Source organism: Acipenser ruthenus, chromosome 7, assembly GCF_902713425.1.
Source record: "Acipenser ruthenus chromosome 7, fAciRut3.2 maternal haplotype, whole genome shotgun sequence".
NCBI lineage: Eukaryota > Metazoa > Chordata > Actinopteri > Acipenseriformes > Acipenseridae > Acipenser > Acipenser ruthenus.
This window is the reverse complement of record NC_081195.1, coordinates 42314527-42336531: the sequence shown is the minus strand read 5'-3', so window position 1 is coordinate 42336531 and position 22005 is coordinate 42314527. Positions and strand designations below refer to the sequence as shown.

The following is a 22005-nucleotide window of genomic DNA, read 5'->3' as shown; positions in this document are numbered from 1 at the left end:
TGTTCCTGCCTGCCAGTGAGGTGATGCTGAGGCGGCGCGTTTGTGTGGGGGAGCGCTGCAGTGGTGGGGTCCTGCACTGCTTGCTCACGTCCTCGTCGGCACACGGGATGAGCAACTCTCCAATCAGTATTCTCTCCAGGCTCCCATCGTCAACACCCTTCCCCAGCCAGCGGCCACACGGGAACCTGAACACACAACACACAGCTGCTTTCACCCTCAGGTTTTTATGATGTGCAAAAAGATACTTTTGGATAAAACAAAACAGAAAGTTTCCTTTCAAGAGTGTTCTCTGAAGTGAACACTGAAATGTCTGCAGGACTATTTCTTGCACCAGTTGACACCAGCAGCCCAAAAACAACTGAACAGCTAGTTTAATTTTGAAATGTTTTCTGGAGGACAAATTCATTGAATTAGGTCTTTCTCCAAGTCCTCTCCTACCTACATTTTTTTTTTTTACTAGTTTTAGCACACAATTCATTAATAAGGAAGACTTAACACATACATCTGTAAATGTACTGAACTGTTAAAGAAATGCCAGCTCCCTTACTTGTAAGTGTGTCCTGTGATCTCATTCCTGACCATCACACAGTCCACCAGCCACTTCGCTAACAGACCAGAGTTGTCATGTCCGATTTGAGCTGTCGTCAGCTTTCCTAGATTTTGACACTGCAGTGGAGAAAAGGAAAAAAATCAGATCCTCCTAATCTTTCATTGTATCATTCAATCCAGTACTTCTGTAAGGAGTTAGCATTAATGGTTAATGGTTAATGGTTTAAAATCTCTGTTCTGTCTGGTGTGCCACAGGCCAGGTCAATGGCCATTGAAACTCCTGTAAGTGCAGGGCTCTCTGCTACCTTTTTTTCTTTGGCGCACCAAGTTAAAAAAAGTTAGGTGCACACCGAAAAATGTAATAATACACAAACACAATTTTGTAAAAGTAAGTATTACAGTTCCAATTTATGTATCTGTATAGTTTTTAGTTTTTTCTTTTGGAGTTTCATTCTTTTGCATCAACAAAATAAATAGAATACAGTATTTGTTTCCAACTTAAAATGTATTTCTTTTCAGCTTGCAGATTCGTTTATATTTGTAGCTGACAACATTTAAATTTCTGATCATTTTTTTTAAGTAGTGAAAGCATTGGTTGTACCAACCAAATTGAGCAGAGTGCAGAGCTCTGAAGTGTTAAAAGCTCTACATCATTGAATCCTGATACAGTGTAATCAATGTTTTAATAGCTTATTTCACAAATACGGACAGTTCAACAGAACAACTTTTCGGACGGTCTCAGAGACAGAACACTTTCCTTAAAAAAAGAATTACATAAAATGGTCTAGCAAACAAGACATTCAGGCAACTTATTCCAATCATCTTAATAAATAAATAAATAAATAAAAAAACAAAGAAAACAATAATAACAAAAATAATATTTTGGATAACAATTCCAATCAGGTCATTCTGCTTAAATGTGTTAACCAGCAAAACAGATTGCCATCCAGTTAACTTAAGCGTGCATTTATATATTCCTATAAGTCACTGCAACCATTTTTGTAAGCAAGATTTAACCACACTAGTGTACATTCTACATCAAAGTGGACAATTAAGCCTGGAGATTGAACCTGCATACCTGCTGGTGAATAAAAGGCATCACCTTTTATATCATCATTATTATTTATTTCTTAGCAGACGCCCTTATCCAGGGCGACTTACAATTGTTACAAGATATCACATTATTTTTACATACAATTACATTATTTTTACATACAATTACCCATTAATACAGCTGGGTTGTTACTGGAGCAATCTAGGTAAAGTACCTTGCTCAAGGGTACAACAGCAGTGTCCCCAACCAGGGATTGAACCCACGACCCTCCGGTCAAGAGTCCAGAGCCCTAACCACTACTCCACATCATACAATGTAACAATTTGGAACAAAGCTCCAATTAATCTAGGGTACTTCATCATGAAAAACACATGTACTTTTTTCATCTACTTTAAGATCTAAGCAATAGTCCTGCCCACCACCGCACCGCACCGCACCACACCACACCACACCACACAACAAAACACATCATCAACATTAAAAACTACTGTATGGTGCAAACAAAGATCGTACCATGTTGAACTCTGCTGAGGGCTGTTGACATGTACAATCAACCACATATTTAGAAAGCTTGCAAATAACCATGATCTGCAATGGGGTTACTGGAAAAAACCTGAGAATAACAGACCCAAAATAATTTACAACCAGCGTGCACCTGGATACAAAGAGCTTATCCAATCCCCTTCACAGGCACCTAGCTCATGGATCAAATACCTTTAGGAGATTAGCCCTTTACACCCCAGCATCATTTTCTGCTGATACTATTTTTTCAGATTTTTCAATAAACAGAAACGAAGAAAACCGAAAGAGAGGTTTTATACAAATAGTATTTAAAAGTGGTAGACTTAAACAAAAGAAAGGGAAACACAAATAAAAATATGACTTACATATTTTCTTTTAACAAACAATATTTTCTTTAACAGCATTGTTTAGCCACACTTTTCTGGAGGGTCAATGATAGAACACTTCCAGACTGAGGTAGGAAGGCTAACCATGACAACTGTACGTAATAGGGCAAAGCAAACGGGCACCAGTAATATTATTATTTATTATTTGTTTATTTAGCAGGCGCCTTTATCCAAGGCAACTTACAGAGACTAGATGTGAACTATGCATCAGCTGCAGAGTCACTTACAATTACATCTCACCCGAAAGACGGAGCACAAGGAGGTTAAGTGACTTGCTCAGGGTCACACAGTGAGTCAGTGGCTGAGGTGGGATTTGAACCGGGGATATCTTGGTTACAAGCCCTTTTCTTTAACCACTGGACCACACAGCCTCCAGTAAGCACTCTAGGAATCTACACTAGTGGGTTCTGGAATCTAAAGGGTTAATAGAGTTAGCAACTGTCACCAAAACCTTTATCGAGTGAGGAGAGAATGTCATCTAACCTTGAATAATGCAGACACTGTGGAGCGTCTGGGCCGAAAGCTAGACTGGAAAAGGAACAAAAGATTAGCACTATACATTTTTATGCAGTTTTTATTATCCCTAAGTAGGCGGCAGACATTCCTGTACAGAGGCTCCTAATGCATAAATAAATACTGAAAGGCAGTGGGCAACAGCTTTAGTGCCAGCGATTTTCACTTGCATCAACCTAACCTGTTCCGTGGCACAACTAAATTGAGAACTACAAGAATGTTTGTTGGTCTGTCCGACTGAATCTTTTGGAAACTCACATCGAAGGTCATCTCCAGCACGTTCTTTGGAATCTGCATCACTCCTGAGTCCCCCAGCTCTCCCGAGACACTGACCCAGGGGTTTGAGGTGGTGATGGCATTGCTCAGCTTCTTTATGGGGATGATCACTGCTCTGTAGGGTATCACTACAGGATGCAAGAACAAGATTTATTTTTAGGGGACAAAAATGTTTTTATTTTTAAGGCAACAGAGGTAAGATAACACCACCCTATTCAGTTGTGTCTTTTTGTAGGGGTCCTCAGTGTCACTGTGATAAATGCTGTCGTCCTACCAAACTAATTGAGGGAAATAAAAAACAGTAGTGTTTCTTATTTGATCAACTTCCCACCTCACTGCAAACAAAATCAACTGCTACACCTTTTTGTTGCATAGAAAACCTATTTTCATTATTCCATAAGCTGCAAGGAGGCCGTTTTTCTATTTTCAGAGAACAAATGCTAAAAAACCCCAAAAAACACAGTACTTTCAGGTAGTTCCAGAAAGTACTTCAACACGGAGGCTGCGTTTAATGAGACACAGAGCCATTTCCTCACACTTACTGATGGTAGTGAAGACACTAGTGAAGCAGAAGTAATCAACCGTGTTGAGCGTGAGGAGGTGATAGAGGAACTGCTCCTTCTCTTCTTCACAGCGGAGGAAAGCATAACGCTTATACAGCTTTCTGTACAGCACACACAGAATAAACATGAAATGCATTTATATTTTTCATACCAATTTTCATAGAGCAATAATTCATCACTTTTATAATAACATATCCATTCCCAGAGCCCATGTCTCACGTATATTAAAAAAAAGGAAACTTAGCACATCCTTAGGCTAGGATGCAAAGTCCCAAGAACATCAGACAACCATCGTAGAACATGACATTTTTGTTCATTAGAAAATTATTTTGAAGACATGCAATCTTTCATAGAGACTAACTTGATTCAAAACCCATCTCATCTGTCCTTACAACCCTAGTTCCACCAAGATGAGTCATCATTTTGGTTTTAGTAGAAAATCAGCTTTCAAAACATTTTCCTCTCACTCTCTCTCTCTCTCTCTCTCTCTCTCTCTGATCTGCGTATCACAGCACTTGCATACATGTTTTCCCCCTACTTTGTTAATGCCTGGTTGGACAGCAGCTGTTTTAGGTGCTGGGAGAGCAGCTTCTTCTCCAGCGAGAGCCTGATCCAGCCACGAGCTCGACCCACATCCGTCTTTATTTCACTCACGTTCTGGATGTGCCTGCAATGGAGATCAAGGGTCACAATCTGAACCTTTGTCTGCAATCATTTTTTTCTGTTTTTTTGTGACTATCCACCTTATAGATAAAAGCAACAGATGCATTATTCAGCATGTTTGCTTTCAGCAGTTATTATACAACGGATGTTTCCTCTTGTTGGTAAACTGACTTTTATGTCGGGTAAATACATAAGGTGACCAAAATGGCTGGCACGACCCCATGAAGTCACAGAATGAGTCAGTGGTAGTGGTCAACGGGACTTTAATTTGAACACTCATCTTTAGCTCTAACACTGGGACTAATTAGTTGTACTCAAACACACTGCCTCCTGACAGCCTCAGGCATGCAGCAAGCAATTGCAAAGAATCGATCTGAGGGATTGCTGGAATAATGCATAGATCACTGAAACAGCAGGAATGTGGAAAATGCCATCTGGAGCCATATTGGATATGCAGTATATTATTATTGGTGATCCAATAACTTGTTTCAATTGGCTTCTGCAATAGGATGATTGTTTAGAAATATAAAAGCAGCCACAAGGAGCCGTCAGAATCTGGCTTTCCAGACAACGATGTATAAATATCAAAATATGTAAATTGCAGGTGGACTTTTACCAAGAAACCTCATTACAATGCTTTATTATAAATATTATTCATTAGTGATGTAGTTCCGATTACTGCCAGCAGTCATTTGAATAAATAATGGAACACTAAAACTTTAACGAGAATCGATATCTCACAAGTATGGAGAGGAATGTCCTGCCATCCACAGACCCAGTGATTCATATAGCCTCAGCCACGGGTATGATCTATCAAAAGCCAAGGGAGCCTCTGCATATAAACAGTACCGAGGCACAGTGCTTTGAATTATTTAATAATGTGTGTAAACTTGGCTATGGCTGTGGGAAGGGGTCTTACAGCTACAATCAATCTAAATATAAATCTTATATTTCTTCTGAAAGAGCCGACAGCCATGTCATCCTGTTTTACAGGACAAAATGCAAGTATACTAGAAAGACTTGCATGTGTCTGTCCACTGATTGTCAAGGCATCCTGATCAAAGCCATGCTCACACTAAACCTTTGCCCTGTTATCTATAAAAACACTGCATAATTGTTGTTTCCATTGAGATACCAAATATACATTTCCTTTCCATTGGGGATTTTATGTGTATAATGAATGTCAAGTGGTAAATGCCAAGAACGCCTAGTTTTAATGAGACAGCTTTAGATCATGTGGCATCTACACAATATTGTACAAACCTCATGTCCTGAATAAGGGACACCCGGAGGAAAGGCATGGTCAATCCTGTCTCAGATTTTCGTCTCTCTGGTCCTAGCAAAACTGTAGAAACATAAAAGACACTGACTGAACAAATAGTGAACATGCTTTCCAAGGGGATTATCTGTATTAAAAACCTAACCATGCCAATTGAATCAACTTATAATTTAAAATACTTTACAGTATTATTCTTTTTACATAATATCTTTAATACACTGTGCCAGTGACTCACCTGTTTTTGAAAATGGAAATTAACACCATTAACAGTAGCCTAACTAATAAAAAAAAAAAACTCATCAGTTTAACCTGCAGACTACGTTGTTTGTTATTAGCTTTTAACATGAAAAGTATGCTTTTTCTTTCACAAAAATAGTGCAAATTGCATTTTGGTCTACAGTTGATACATTTTTGGCCCGTGTAATCCACTTAAAATTACTAGTCTTAGGGGCTTACTGTTGAGGCAGTGAATGCAACTAACTGACAGGCCTGGGATTAGGCAAGAAGTGATCTATGGACATACAGCAAAACAATAACTACTGGAATTTTAATGTATTTCAGGTTTATCTACTTTCTGTGGGTTACACATGTAATTGCTTTGACATTTTGTAAGGTCATACTGGTAAAAAATAACACAACAGTATTCAAGGGCATTGAACGAAAATAGGTATGCTTAATTTCAACAATAAGAAATAGTGGCCTCTTAAAAATCATCACATTTGTGAAAGTACATAGTTAAGGCAGCTGTTTAAGAAACACAACAAAACAAAATCAGCCTTTGGTGTGTAAGAAACAACAGGTTCTTCATTTCCAATAATGATGTGTATTCATCTGATACTGTCATTGCTGTGCAGGATTCTTACCTGGAGAGATTGCTGTTTGCTCCAGTTTCTCTTCCCTCTCCTGGTACTGAAGCAAATGAGACCACAAGGCAGATTTCCCCTGTGTGAAGAACATCACAAAGATTTTTGTTTCCACAAATGTATTTCCTGATAATGTAGTTACCCATTCGTAAATTCCATGTTCAAGGACCCAAATATCCAAAGCCCAAATGCTTCTACCAAATCCAAATTCAAATTTTAGTAACAGCAAGGTGTATTTACCTACCTACTATACCGATTACACCAATAATACTACTTGTAAAATTAGTTGCAATAGGATAGCAATTGGGTTAAAAATGGTTGATAAACAAGGACAAGACAAAAAAAGGCTTTTAATCTTGAACCACAGAAAACATTCTTAGACCATTGGCTTATTAGGTAGTTTTATAAACAGTGTGGGCCCTACTTAGCAACAAGGGCAAAGGTAAATTGTGTAGGAATGAATAAAACATGCTTAATAGTTTAAAACTAGCAAAAAGTTGCTCAGAACAATAACAACAGTTCCTTTGCATCCTTGCTGAATAGGGCCTAGTGAGTTATAACTGGACTTTAGCTGTTAACACAGCTATCACGTAGAGCCCTTGTCTTCTTGAACACTGTGTCTGCGCACCTGTTTGACCTGCAGCCCGTGACTCCAGATCCGTTCCATCAGGTCGCAAAGACTGGCGATGAGCGTGTTCTCCTCCAGCCCTGTTATGTTGGCCTCTCCGTGGCCCAGCTCCACCGCCTCATGGCCCATCTTCTCCACCAGCATTCGCTTAGTCTGAGGGGTCAAAGCAGCAGAGTGAGGAAGCCTGGTCTTACCTCATTACGAGAACCACCTTGCCACATTTTAACATACATGTCTGGAGCAATTCAAATAGCTTTAAGATAATAGACTTGGAGAGGACTGACATTTATGGAAAGTAGATTTGTGTACGCAGTACAAGTGGTGTAAAAGTCATTAGGAACTAAATTACTCAGTGAAAACTCACCAGAAAGCGAAATAGCGTAAATAGCATTCAATATTTTTAAGTGACACCAAGTTGGAGTTGGTTCTTCCTACCTGTATAAATATCTGTGTGTATGAGAGTCAGTACAAACACACTGTTCCTCACCTTCATTCTGCATTCTTTAAGCAGCCCCTCCACAAATTTCCAGTTGGTCTGTGCAATGACGGCAGGGGAGAGGTCCGACAGTTTGGGCTGTCTCAAGTTCTTCCCTAAACTCCTGGCCTCCTGCATGTATTTCTGGATTAAACCAAAGGAACATGTGGTCATTAGTGGTGTTTTATTGTTCCTCAATAAGACGGCACTAAAAGTCTAACCCATTTGATGTTTTTAACATTTTTGTTACTTTTAGGCTATTTCTCCATGTTGCCATAAGTGACATACTTTGGTTAAAGGATTGGTAATGGAATTAATGTAGACTTCATGCAGTGTATTAAAGTGAACTGCCCTTTGTGACATACTGTATCACACAAGATAATGCAAAAAAAACCCATCTCTCTGAATATATCCAGACATCTCTACATCTTGCTATCATGGTTTGGTTTATATTATAACTTAAACATAAAGCAGGTTTATGTTGCTAGAAATCACAATTTGGTTTTACTAATGAATAGCCAGTACAGTGCATAGAACATCTATATTGGCTAAAGATGTCAGGATACATGAATGCTAGTGCTACAAATTCAAGTTAGTGTTAGTGTTGTGTTCCTATAAATTCCTTCGATTCCACCTCTCATAGGGCTCTGCATGTTTTTTTTAGTGCTGAACAACGATTTATTTGAGCACTTAGCTGTGAGAGCCGATTCGGAACAATGCAGGCGGTGTGAACATAACTTAATGTTCAAACATCCCCAATCAATAAAGCCACAGCCTTTCAATACACTTATGTTGCCCAGGTTGGGAGTAAGCAATACCTATGATTTCATAAATAACCCTGAGGTATTTAGACATCTGCTAACAGTACTGTGAAAAAACTGTGCTATGGAGGGTGAAGAAATAAGAAAAAAGCCACACAGATGTGTACAATGATCACTCCAAGCATTTTCCAGAGTTCTGCGCAATCCCATTTCTGATGTTTCAGTTTTACTATTCAATCAGTTTCTGTGGGACCAGAATCATTCTGTGGGTTTTACTTGATCTTTACTTGTACATGTATTTATACTTGTGATAAGGCTATTGATTGTTTATTTATTTAATGGTAAACCATATAATATGTTTATTTCATCTGAATTAAAAAAAAAAATACCTGTTGGTACTCAAGTATTGCACAGAGTAAAGCTTAGAAAATCAGTTTACATTTAAGTGGTCAGTTAGACTTGATTTAAATGCTGAATTTGAACATCAATATCCATGTACATGCACTATACAAGCAGCGGGTAGCTCTGTAACTCCACAGGATTGCTTTTCTAGATTTGCTAAAACAATAATAAATAAAAAAAAGTAAAAATGACTGTAAAATTCTTATTGGGACATTTTTGTTTTCTTCTGTCAGCAAAACAGAGCTTGGAGCTTGTAAATGTACTCTGTCACGCATAGTTTACAATTTTGCAAAGTTAACATCCTTTCCAAACCAGAGGTCTTGTTAATAAACAGTATGGGTGCTGGACATTTTCCCCAAAACATCACACTAACACTCCTGCCTTCACTCTGGGGTCAAAAAGGGGATTCTGCAGACTCAAAATGCACCTCTGTAGCACCTTGACATACCAGACAGCAGGCAGAGAAGGATTTTTTAGGTGGTCGTATGGGAGGGGGTGGGCCCTGATCCCACTCCCAGAATGCCATTGAGTTCTGCAGGACCAGACACCCCTCTACTTGCTGTTGGGATGGCAGGGTAAGCAGACCAACGGGGAACCAGAGGTGAAACAAATAAGAAAAAAGACACAAAGAAAGAGAAGCAGCATGCAGATGAATGCACAGCACATTAAAAGGAAAAAGAGACTTAAATAACAAAAAAGTAATAAAGCAACAATCTATCAAGTGTCTGTGTTCCACTTAATACTATTTCGAATCTGTATTATGATAGATATTAGTCAGCAGAATGCCACTGAAGCATGAATTCCTATTATATATGTAACATTTATTTTTAGACCACTGTTAATGTTTTGACTGTGGTTGACAGTGGTTTGCCATGCAGCTATGGTTAGGGTTGGAGCTAGGCCTGGGGTTGGCGCTAGGGAGCTAGGGTTAGGGTTGGAGCTAGGGTTAGGGGTGTTATGAAAGTAAATCTAATTTTCAACTAAATCTTTACAAACAATTACACCTTCAATAAAACACTACAGCAGTGGTAATTAACCCCCCAGTATAGTTCATGGTAAAACCAAACTACAGTAAGATTTTGGATTGATCAACTGGAACACAGAAACCCTTTGCATGGCAATACAATCAATTGCATGTAACAAACAATCCAAACTGCATGAGAAGAACGTGCTATTTAAGAGAACAGAAAAAATGATGAAAAACAGAAAAATAACACAGTAAGAGAATGGAGATGAGTCTTGGAAGCCAGGGGACAGAGCTGCAGTAAGGGAACTACCTCTCTTAAATCATTGTCCAGGCCCAGGTGCTCGGAATGTTGTCTGAGGCGGTCTTTCCTTCGCTGGGCTGTCCCTGTCCGACTGGCCCACCTGCTGGAGGGGAGGAAGTGAAACACATCTCTTTCTTTTCTTAAGAAATACATGACAAGTGTCAGAATGCATTGCAACGTTTAAAAAAAAAAAAAAAAAAAAAAAAAGTGCTGTTATTATTTGTATGAACTGTATTTTAACTGTAAACCAGATAAAGGCTGTCGATTAGCTTCTGTGCAATATTCATTTGTGTCTAAACAGTTTCATGGTTTGTCAGAAAATAAACTGCAATCTCACTACCACCAGTGTTCATGGAAATTATACACGTGAAATGAATATTTCTGGCTTACTTTTTTTACATTTTCATTTTAACAGTAATTAAATACACAATGTACAATATGTGTTGTTTTGACTGATGTTCAAGTCTTTGAATGTTTTCTGAAGGAACTGGGACCAGACGCTTTCCTACAATTCCATAATCTTTTTCAAAAACCTATACACTGCAGAAATCGCCTCATTGCTTCATCTCACAGCATGAGGTTTAGGCTTTTATGTGTTCTGTGAGGTAGTGTACAGCTTTCATACTCACTTGTTATTGGTTGGTCCTGCCACCAGCACATCGGCCTGCAGCTTTGGAAAGAAGCCCTGCTCGTACTTGCCTTGCCCGATCTTCATATCGAGCAGGTGCGGGTGGATAGCTGTGTGATCGATCTTCATTAGCCGCTGCTCAATAGACTGGGCTGCAGATAAATAAATAGAATAGATTGAACATCGATGTGACCTGGACCAAACACACTGAAGGAGTAACACTTGGGATGTATGTTGCAAAAAAAGGAAATATTCCCTCTGTAGTGCAGAATACCCCTCCTGCTGCATATCTAAGCCCTAAAAGCTTTGCACTGCCTGGCCTCTAATGGTGTTCAGTTATTCTTTTTAAAAGGTTTCCTTCACCAGGTATTTCAAAATATTGTAACCATTTTCATTTTGTTTTTCCTCTGGATGGTGGTTATGGATGGTGCTTAATTGTCCTAAATACATGATGATTCGGAGGTTATCGAAAGTCTTGTTCATGGCTGTACTTGTTTGCATCAATAAGGCATAAACACTTCAACGACTTATTGTGTCATTATATCAGACCTTGTTTCATATTAAGAAACTAATGGGTGAAGGTCTGCTTTACTACAAAAAAGTACAGTACTGTAATCAACCCTGAATCTTGCGATGCATCCATCTTTATTGGGGGGATTCCATCTTCAATAAAACTGGACTGGAAGGACCTACCAAGTGATTTGAGCTGAGGAATACCCAGTGAATGTACACTATGAAAGAAATCATCTGATTTGTACACAGACTAAATGTTGGACACAGTATATAGTAATAAATCTAACTTTTACTGTGTCAAAAAAAAAACAACAAAAAAAAACACCTGATCATCTTTACATAACACGCTCGATTATGAGGCTAAAATACATGGTGCAAAATCCATTGATTTTTCCTAACTGTGATCCAAAGTGCTGAAGCAGCAGCAAGCTCCAATTGATCTACTCACCTGGAAAACAGAATAATGGCTCTGCTTTCAGCAGCATCTGCAGTAGTTAGTGATTTAATTAGTGTCAGAAACTTGTTTCAATTAATAATGGCAATCGTGATCTATACGAAACTGTGTGGCTGGAGACCTGAAAACAAGTACCAGTATTTGTCCGGGTTCCCTTCTTGACATTCACATACTCCATCTTTGCAGTCCTTAAAGTTTTACTTAAAATGAGCAAAACTCTAAATAAACTAAGGTTACCCCAATTTAATGATGTCCGTTTAATAAAACAAAGTATTCTGCTTTGATTTTGTATAGTATAATCAAATCCATCCCAGTCAATGTGGACTGGGCTATTATCTGTCAGGACTAAAGAATCTATACCGTGCTCTCTTACCCGATTCCTTTAAGATGGTGCTTTTCTGGTAGTTGGAGGAGCGGAGGTTAGGGATGCGCACGTTATAGAGCCTCATCTTCTCGATGCGAGAATCGAAAACTCTGAGCAGGGGCTCCTTGTCCTCCCACTGTGACATGATCTTGTTGTCGATGAAAGTGGCGAACATCTGCGTCTCAATGAAGTGGGAGAGGAAGGGGAGGTATGGCTCAGGCTGGTCTGACAGGAACGAGGCCTGCAATGCACACCATGACAAATTAATCAATACAATACTATTACAAAAACAGCCACCATGTGGCACTGTGCTCCATATACAAATCTAATCAAAGGGAGAAACATGCAATTGAAAGGCATAAAACACTTTGAACATACTGGTATTTTAATACTTTCATGTCCACACCTACTAAAATAGCTATCTGATATCTCCTAAGGATTGAGACATTGAAGAAGGGGTGAGTAATTAATTTCTTAAATATTCATTCTGTTGTCAACTAATTTGTGTCATATTTAGAGACACTGTGCATTTCAATTAACTTTACTGAATAAACAAAATTGAATGTAACCTTATTTAAGTGATTAAAAAGACATTACATCATTCAAACTCTCTTTTACAGCACTGAAGGAAAGAGGCTGAGCATACAAGAAACTTGTGTAAACAAATAAAAACATTATTTTTCCTTTCTTATAATCTGTTTTGCATCCCTTTTTATGTTGGGTGTTTCTTACTCTTTTCTGTACACTTTGCTCCCTGAACTGTGAAAAATGTGCCTGCACTGGCCTGCATTAAGTGTTTTGCAAGCATTGTTACCAACAGGCATGTTGATGCTCTGCAATTCTTTATTCAGTAGTGAAAGAAAGCAGAAGAGCCCAAAGACTGACTTCTTAAAAAGCCAGTTACCAGCTTTTTATATTATATTACTTATTTATTTTAAATAGGAAGCGCCAGTATGGTGATAAAACTTATTTTATCTGGTGTACCTAAACTGGTAGATATATAGTTAATTAGCTGATTTACTGAACTAAATCTGTATAACCTGTAATACTAAAATGTAAAATTAGTCCTACACCTTGAAGATTATTCATATTACCAAGTACATATAAAAAAGCAATACATAAATGGGTCTCTTTGTGGATTAGTTATCCTTATAAAAACATACAAATATTATTATCTGCTCTTGTTTCTAAAAACCTGGTCACATTACCCTAATTTTCAATAGAGAATGTAAAACTTTGTTGTCTGTCCAGAGAGCATGAGCTTCACTGCTTTCAATAACCGAAAGGAAGCATTCCGAGTTCCTGGTAAAAGCAAGGCTGCTGAACGTCCTGTAAACGGGAACGAAGTCAATGTGTCTCTATTTCCATTTTCTTTAATTGAATTTGACCAAAAAAGGAAAACATGAAATAATGTACGTAGGCCAGGTTTTATTACATTTTGAACTGAGCTACCTTAGAGGCACTTTCAAAAGGAACATTTGAAGAAACATTTAAAAAAAAATCTCAAAGTTAGACATAGTGTACTATGGGTTATGAATATATTTATTATGCCAATAAGCACGTGTTGAAACGCTCGGCCCTCCCTACCTTGTCGAAGTTATGCATTTGCTCACGGTTGGTAAGCCAGGATTCCAAGTCCGTAGCGCTCTGGATAACGAATGCCTCATAGTCAGCGAACATCTGCGAGAAGCGGTTGGCAAAAACCTCGCGGACCTGCACGTTGAGCGTGGCTTCTCGCAGCTCCTCCTCCTCACACTGTAGCCTGCTGTCCTTCTCCTTAACTGTGCTGCCGCCCAGCGCCGGCATGCGCCCCACTGTCACCCCTGTGCGCTTTGCCAGGGCCTGCAGCCGCTCCAGCGTGGCATTGCCCTGCAGCAGCTCGAAGACGGCCAGGGCATCACCAGGAAGGTTGCCATTCTTCTTGTCATTGACCAGGTCGTGCAGCGCCAGGCTCTTCAGCTGGGTGGCGCTGTCGCTGCAGTGCAGGCTGCCCTCGGGAGGAATCCCAAACTGGAGCAGGACTGCCGAGATCTCCTGGATGAATTCCAGCTTATTGGGGAACTGTGGGAAGTCCTCTGGGAGCTCGATGAAGTGGTTATCAATGTCCACAAAGCAGAGATTTGCCTTAAATAGAAGAAGGTATTTAGTTTGTTCCAGTTTACTTCTGTTTTTTATGGGTGGGCAGAAAAAGGTAAAGACCAGGTTGAAACTGTGATTTAAGAGTTCTGTACATTCCATTATGTTGTTTCCCTAGAACCAAGAAATCCTTGTTTCAAGTCAGACTACTGAATCAAATAATGGATTATTATACAATGACCAAATACATTCGGAAGGTGGGATAGTTTATGTTTTATTTTTCATGTAGTGCTGAAGTACCCTTTAAAAACCATTGGTAGATCTTATCAGTAAACTTACTGAAAAAAGGCCCCTCGGTTTTTGCCGTATCAGCGAGGCAGTACTAGACTTCAGCGATAGGGGAATTTTGGCGTGCAAAGCAGGACTTGGCTGGTTAGACGCTGTTTCCAATTCAAGGTTCCTTCGCTGTTTATAATCTCTGATATTAAGTAATGGAAGGTACTTTATGGTACAAGAAAACAAGAAGATGATCTTACGCTCATTACATAATTATGTTATCCATCAAATTAATGAGAGATTAGTTGCTTGAAATTAGGATGTAAGCTTGACTTATTTGTAGAGATACCGGTCCGAGCGGCCTCTTGAATCTAGCAAAACTATTATCTAATGCAATGAATTTGGGAAAATGCTTACAGTTGAAATTTCTTATTAATTAGAGTGGCTCCGGTTAGAAACTGGGCCTCTTTGAGTCTTTATCAATAAATTGTCCAAGGTCTGTTGAAGAAGGGGATTTTTAGCTAGAGAGAAGCCAAGTTTGTTGAACACACACTTGTAAATGAAAAGACACAAGTTTATTAAAACACATTGAAAAGTATGGTTTTCTGTTGAGAAGGAAATGCATTTTAGACCAAGGCTGGAATAATTAAACAGAGCTGGTGTTGTATATTAAAAACATCTCTCTGTCTCTCTCAATAAGTAATATGAACCTTGTAGTACCAGAAAATATGTTATCAGTCTGAAGATTACCTCATATATTTTAGAGATTAGAAAGGTGTTGCATTCATTTTAAAGGAGTTGCCGGGACTTTTTAAATATATTTTTCACTTAAAGATAAGATCTGCCGCTGGGCTTCCGAGTGGATGCACCCTATAGCCTGGAGGCCGCCGGTTTGATTCCATGCTATTCCACTGCCGACTGTGGACAGGAGCTCCCAGGGAGAGGCGCACAATTGGCTGAGTGCCGCCCGGTTGGGGAGGGCTTAGGTTGGCCAGGATGTCCTTGGCTCACCGTGCACTAGCGACCCCTGTAGACCGGCTGGGCACCTGCAGGCCTGCCTGTAAGTTGCCCACAGCTGCGTGGGCCTCCGACACTGTAACTCTGAGGTGGCTGCATGGCAGGTTTGCAGAGTGAAAAGAAGCGGACGGCTGACGGCAGACGCTTCGGTGGACAGCGTGTGTTCGTCTTCGCTGCTCCCGAGTCAGTGTGGGGGTGGCAACAGTGAGCCGGGTTGAAATAAAATTGGGAAGAAAACAACAAAAAATAATTGCCGTTTCCAAATTTAAAAAGAAAAAAGAGCTGCCAAAACAGACCAAATGTTTAGATTTAAGGGGTGCAGAGATTACCATGCAGAGGTCGTGCTAGCCTTTAAAAATGTGCATTTATAAAAAGCATACCATCTCAAAATCTGTGTTTTCAACTACAACATCTGCGTTTTTACATATTGTATCAACATAGTTACATTATTTTCCAGTGTAACTATTTCAAATTAACTAAGTTAACATGCAAAACATTACACAGTATAAATAATGGTAGTAGAAATAGACATAAAGACAAGCTTACCACAAAACGTTTTCTTTTGAAAATCCCCAGTTCACGATGTAAAAATCAGTGTTGTAGAACATGTACCAATGTCTCTGCGGGTAGCTGTCAACATCAGAACTATTTACAGTTCTTTAAATGTACCTTTTAGCACTCAAGTCAAAAAATGACTTGTGCTCTTTCTAAATCAAAGTCTTAATAATTCTCAGGAGCTTCCATGGAAATTGTCATGTTTTAGATGATCCTCACGTAAACGAGCGTTTGCTGGTCTGTTCTGACAGCTAAAACCCTGTTCTGCTGGTACACAAGATACAGGTATCATGATTGCAATTGCTGCAAATTTTGCGAAAGCAGGAAAGATGTCGGAATAGTTCTCAATAAAAACCCTGCTGGCCTCATCCATGGTCTTAAAACCATGATTTTTGAGCATGTGTTTTAATTGTCCAAATTCTTGGCTGAGAGTCAACAGGTAAGATGCTCCGATACAGATTAGTGAGTCACTACCAGGGACGTGTGCAGTACTATATGGGAAACTGAGACCTCCGCAGGTTTTTTTTTTTTTAAAACGAGGATGCAGGGAGTAGTGGATCCATGTTTACACATTTCATTGCATAAAACTACTTCGTAATATAAACGTGATTATTGGATAGGCATGAAAAGGGGAAATGTTGTCTTTTATATATGCGTTTTAGAAACGCACTGCTGTTATTGTTTGCATTTTATAATGTCCTGCGCAGTTTTACTCTTGATTGATTGTTATTCTGACTAGTTATGGATTTAAACTACTTTTTTTTTTTTTTTTCAAATTTTGCTTTGACACCCAAATGGTACAAACCAACATGAATAAGGTTAAAAAAATAAATAAATAAATAAATAACTAAATATTACATATATAATTACTACTGTATATGCATAAACTGATGTAATCAATTTAATATGCATAATAGTTTTTAAAGCGTTACTAGCAATGTTACACAGTAATCCACAGCTCCACATTTTTTAACCCATTCATAACATTGATGAATCAATGCATCAGCTTTTTTGGAGAACGATATATCAATAGTGAAAAATTAGGCATCGTGCCAGTTTAATAAAATTACCTATTTTTTTCCCCCAGAGCTATTGTTATGAATAACGAAACCCTATACTCAATTTACTGTAATTTAATTTAGAAGTCAGCGAACTTAGATTGATACACTTTTGGGAAAAAAACACAATTGCTTTCAAGCAACAACTCCAGAGCTTAAAGTGTTAAGAATAAAGCTCCTCTTTCTGGCCTTTGCCTTTTCTTCTTAGCGGATTGGATGTTTTCTACAATCTTGTTCAGCCTAAAGCTAATGCCCCTGTCAGGCTCTTTTTCTAGGGCACCAATACTTCAAAAGACTTTCTAATTCTAACTTGGCATTCACAGATCTGCAGGAAAAAGTCTGACAATTAAAATTGATGCATAGAGTTGAGGAGATTATGAGTCTTTGGTGTATACAGTGGATGCTCATTAAAATGTTATCTCTTTCACACACAAGTGAGTTTGTGCCTATTTTTATAAGCTAGAGCTGGGAAAAGTTGGCCTGGGTCCTGGAAAACCATTGCTCCGAGGGCTGCATTTTATCATCAGCTGAAAGATGAACTCTTCATTTAATCGGGCTTCCTAGACACAACACAGGCTTTACCAGACTACAGTTTCTGCATTTCTTAAAAAGAAATGTATTCAGCAGATAGCACCTCAAGTTAAAAGGCTTGCTCAAGGATACATGTAAGCATACAGGTACTACTCAACATCCTTACATGCCAGGACACTATGGAGCATTCAGAGGTAGAATATATAGGGCCTTGTGCTTTACCTCCTGTGGCAGCTCCAGCTTGGAGCGGTCGGTTCCTTCCTTTGACTGAAGCCCCATCAGGTAGGGCACAGGGGCATCGAGGAAGTGAAGCAGGGATGCTGGGAGGATGGGAACGTACACGTGTTGCCATTGGAATGGGAAGAGCAGCGTTGTGATCCCTTCTGCCACTGTCATCAACCGCTGGTAATCTGGGGAGAGAAAGACAACAATAGGTCACGTTACATGAGTGTTTGACTTTTCTAGAGACATTTGTGTCTCGTGAAATAAACGTGGACATGGTGCCTTTTTGTGTTTATATGTAAAGCCTCTCATTTCCCTTTGGAACGCCTACTTTTCCCTGAACGTTATGCAAATGAAGGAGGGGGGGGGGGGGGGTCAGATTTTAAAAAAAATTCCACATTTTATTTTGAGAGTGGGTTAAACAATGTTCATGTTGTGCATTGTATCAAGCTGCCTCATCATATCCTCTTTCTTTAAGTTATGGATATTAACACCTGAGTCTCTTCATCGCTCCAACGGATGCAAGTGGAGGATGGACACAGGTTTTGCTCAGACATAACAAGAAGAAATTGCATTTGGAGTATAGCTATACACATTTAAACGTGACCTTACTTTGGTGCAGCCTTTAATTTGTCCTTGATGAAACCCAAAGGAAACACTGGCATGCTTTCTCAAACTGATAGCCTTCAATATTTGCCAGGGTTTTGATACATGCAGTGGCAGTTTTTTCATCATTCAAGGTCTATTTTTTTTTCCAAAGGCACCAGGAAGGCATGAAGGTCATTCTGTATGAGGAGCCAGCAAATATATTGCTACAGGTGTTCAGAGCATTTTTACGCTAAGCAATCCAGAGCAGAAGTGGTTGGGCTACCGATCCTGGAGAACAGAGATCAGCCCTGCTTTTTATCCACTCTGAATGTGCTCGGTGTCTGGCCAGTAGGGTTTGCTGTTGCGCGATGAGGAGAATGAGTCACTGCCGGTTTTCCATCCTCCACCCCGGGAGTTTTGGTGCCAATGTGATGCCCCCTTCGGAGTCCCAGCAAAGTCCGACCTCTTTGCACAGCCCGGACTTGAACTGGCGCCGTCCAAGCTGGATGAGCCACTTGGGGACCCCTTGCTACTCCATCTCTTGTGCTAGACATTAAACACATTCCTTCACAACAAAAAGAACGTACTGCTTGATGTTTATCAGAAACACTTTGTTGCATAGAGAATATCAGTTCTTTATGCAGTTGAGAAGCAAGTATCAATATGAATTATATGGTACGGAGCTGAATATAAGGATACATTTTTTTAATTATTTACAGTGATAAGGTATATATTATATTGTTGGTAAATCTATTCAGCTCATCTTTAAAACTGCAACAGTTTTAAGATTACTTGATCAATATCTCGATTTGGATAAAAAAGTAGTTGAAGTTTAATTCGGAGTTATTGTTTCAAATGACAATATATAACCCATTTTCACAAATAATATTTAACTAAGCATATTTTTGTAAATCTGAAGCATTTTTTTTGCCAAAATAAGATTATTTTTAGTTTGTTTGTGTAGATTTGCAGGATATTTTATAAAAGTGAAACTTAAAATCGGCAGTTGGTTTGTGCTTAAGAGCGTGCTTTATGTTAATTAGACTTGAGGTTTCCCAAATGCTCTGTATTCCAACACAGAAACACATATGTGCAAATAACTTTTCTACCTTAATAGAAAATTGTATTATGTACTGCTTAGTACTATAGTAAATAGTGAAATAATGTTTAATGCCCAATTGAAACATACTGTTTTTCATAAATATATATTTAATATACCAGTATTTCTTTCCGCGTTTAGCAAAAGAAAATGTAACGTGTCAGCCTTTGTGTAAATGGGTTGGTGCAGTTCTAATTTCAGAACATTTTAAGGGAGCATCAGAGATCTGCACACGAAGCACAAGTGTTCAACTGGACCATACCATAGGTTTACAATCTCTGCTTTACGTATATATGGAAAAAATATGATCTTATATTAGAACTCTTGTATTAAATTAGAACTAATTTAATACAAGAGGTTTCCATTAGAATCCAGCAGCCTTTCCGTCACCTTTGTCTCAAGGGCAATTAGCTGAATGAATAATTGGCAATGATCCAAAGCCAGGACTCGCATGAAAAATAAATCCATTCGAGACAACTCATTATCAGCTAGGTTGAGCTAAATATTCTTTGTTCAGGGCTTCAATCTGATGTGACTGTGCTGGATGTCCTTTTCTGTTTCATTGCAAGTAAAACTGGACAGGATCATGTTGAATGAATATTGAAATGCTGTGAAGTATTCATGTGATAAATGGACAATGACTATCTGACTAATACCAGTCTGAAGTTAATAATATTCATAATGATGATAATACTTTGAACTGTGACTGTATACCAATACGCCGCCTGGTGGTAATACATGGTAGGAGCCACAACCTGTTTACAAACTACAGCGTATGGATGGACTGTTAACATAGCAATACAATACAAAATACTGTTACATTTAGGACACAGTGCACAACTTATAAAATATATAGTCTACCTGTGCAAAGGCTTGTGAGTGGACAGGAAGTCCAGCTGATTTAAACCTGAGTGACTGACCGATCTGGCCAAGAGAGGAGTGCAAAGTTCCAGCTGCGCTGTTCAAACCAGTCCCTCTGAAGTAACAGATCACAGCATTGTCGTCTTATCAGTAGAGTAATGATGCAGGAAGACATGACTGCCACGCTATCTAGGTACGACTGCCAAATAGCCTTGGTCTGCCCAAATCAGCACTTCTCAATCCAATTATCCAAAGCCCTCAGGAATGAGCCTGACAAATGACAGCCCCAGTCTAATACACAGCGCAGTCAGTAACTCTGACCATCTTCACAGAAAGGTTGTAATTAAAGTTGAAGCTATGGGGTTTAGCTCACTTAATAGATGTGTCTGGGGTCAGCTGATCTGGACTTTTCCCTTAACATTCCAAATGCCCAGTTGTTCTGTCAATGTTCTATTCTCACAGTGTTTTAACTGCAGATCATTGATCAGGTAGCAACATGTAAAATTATTACCTAACTTCTATGCCCACTGCTTCCTGAATCTCTTTTTTTTTTATATATAAAAAAACTACCTTTTTCCATGAGTATGCATTTAGTAAAATCCAAACTCTTGGCACGGTTTAAGCAGAATTGTATCTGCTGAGTGTCTGCAGTGCTAAGAGCATAAAACCATAAAGCATTGATGGAGCTAACGGCAACTTTCTCTGGAAACCATAAGGGAACACCCTCCTCACTTCCCATCTAACCGTCTTCTTGAGTTGACCCCAAATGGAATGGAAGATGTCAATAAGTGGTACTCAAACCCAGCACAACAGTTGTATGTCAGTGAAGTATTTCAGTTTGTAATTTCCCAGGATTGCTGCTCTACCTAGCTCGGTACTTTCCTTTATAAACAATTAGAGCATGAAAAGCAATTGCCCAATCTTAATAGCCTATAAAGTTGGAAGAGGGGAAGGTTGTGCAGATTACCATTTTGTGAGTTCTTCAGGTAAATAAGCCATAAGGGCACTAGAAGCTCTCCAAGGGCAGACTTAGTACAGCCATGGCAGTACCCTCTCCAGAATTGGTAGACAGACTGATGAACTGCTCCAAATGTAGTCAATTTGATCCATTACGTGTCTGCCTGCACTGGCTGTCAACAGACTACTGTTATTAAAGCATGTAAGTAACAGGGATTTGCCCTGCAAGCCCAGAAAAGCTTTGAGGTTTACAGTCAAAAGCTGCTAAAAAGAGCAATTTGGTCTAGGTATGAAATATCAGTTAACTTCACCAATCTATTCTTCTTGGTGTTTAGATTTACTTTTGATCATTTCTGTTTTGGTCATCACATCCTAGTGACTTTCAAACTCAGAAGTTTAAAGCAGCCCTGTGAGTTCAATATAGGGAGGAAGACAATCCTCCAGTGTATACTGTCTGGGAATTCTGACAAGCTCAGCTAACCCAGTAGAGCTCTTCTGTAAGACATTCAAAGTAAGAATCTAAACAGCTGCCAGGGGCCGAAGAAGCTCCCTGCAGCTGCCCAAAGCACATGATGCATGGCAAACTTGAAGTACAAATGATTCA

The 22005-nt window shown here is 39.1% G+C and overlaps 1 protein-coding gene across 13 annotated transcripts in view; it reads right to left on the bottom strand.

The window, feature by feature from the left end:
- The window catches only part of LOC117415847 (DENN domain-containing protein 5B-like), an 84461-nt gene that overhangs the window by 9284 nt on the left and 53172 nt on the right, over positions 1 to 22005 (bottom strand). For 4 of the 13 annotated variants that reach the window (XM_034026698.3, XM_059026969.1, XM_059026971.1 and 1 more), the window contains 16 exons: positions 17897 to 18084; positions 13749 to 14285; positions 12171 to 12402; positions 10832 to 10982; positions 10212 to 10305; positions 9383 to 9493; positions 7784 to 7915; positions 7297 to 7449; positions 6669 to 6747; positions 5790 to 5871; positions 4402 to 4530; positions 3843 to 3964; positions 3283 to 3428; positions 2995 to 3039; positions 548 to 666; positions 1 to 185 (listed from right to left, as the gene is read on the bottom strand). In XM_034026698.3, coding sequence (XP_033882589.2) covers positions 1 to 185; positions 548 to 666; positions 2995 to 3039; positions 3283 to 3428; positions 3843 to 3964; positions 4402 to 4530; positions 5790 to 5871; positions 6669 to 6747; positions 7297 to 7449; positions 7784 to 7915; positions 9383 to 9493; positions 10212 to 10305; positions 10832 to 10982; positions 12171 to 12402; positions 13749 to 14285; positions 17897 to 18084 — 2505 coding nt within the window. The remainder of the gene's footprint in view (positions 186 to 547; positions 667 to 2994; positions 3040 to 3282; positions 3429 to 3842; positions 3965 to 4401; positions 4531 to 5789; positions 5872 to 6668; positions 6748 to 7296; positions 7450 to 7783; positions 7916 to 9382; positions 9494 to 10211; positions 10306 to 10831; positions 10983 to 12170; positions 12403 to 13748; positions 14286 to 17896; positions 18085 to 22005) is intronic. The other 9 variants (XM_034026699.3, XM_059026970.1, XM_034026703.3 and 6 more) reach the window with 6 other exon arrangements.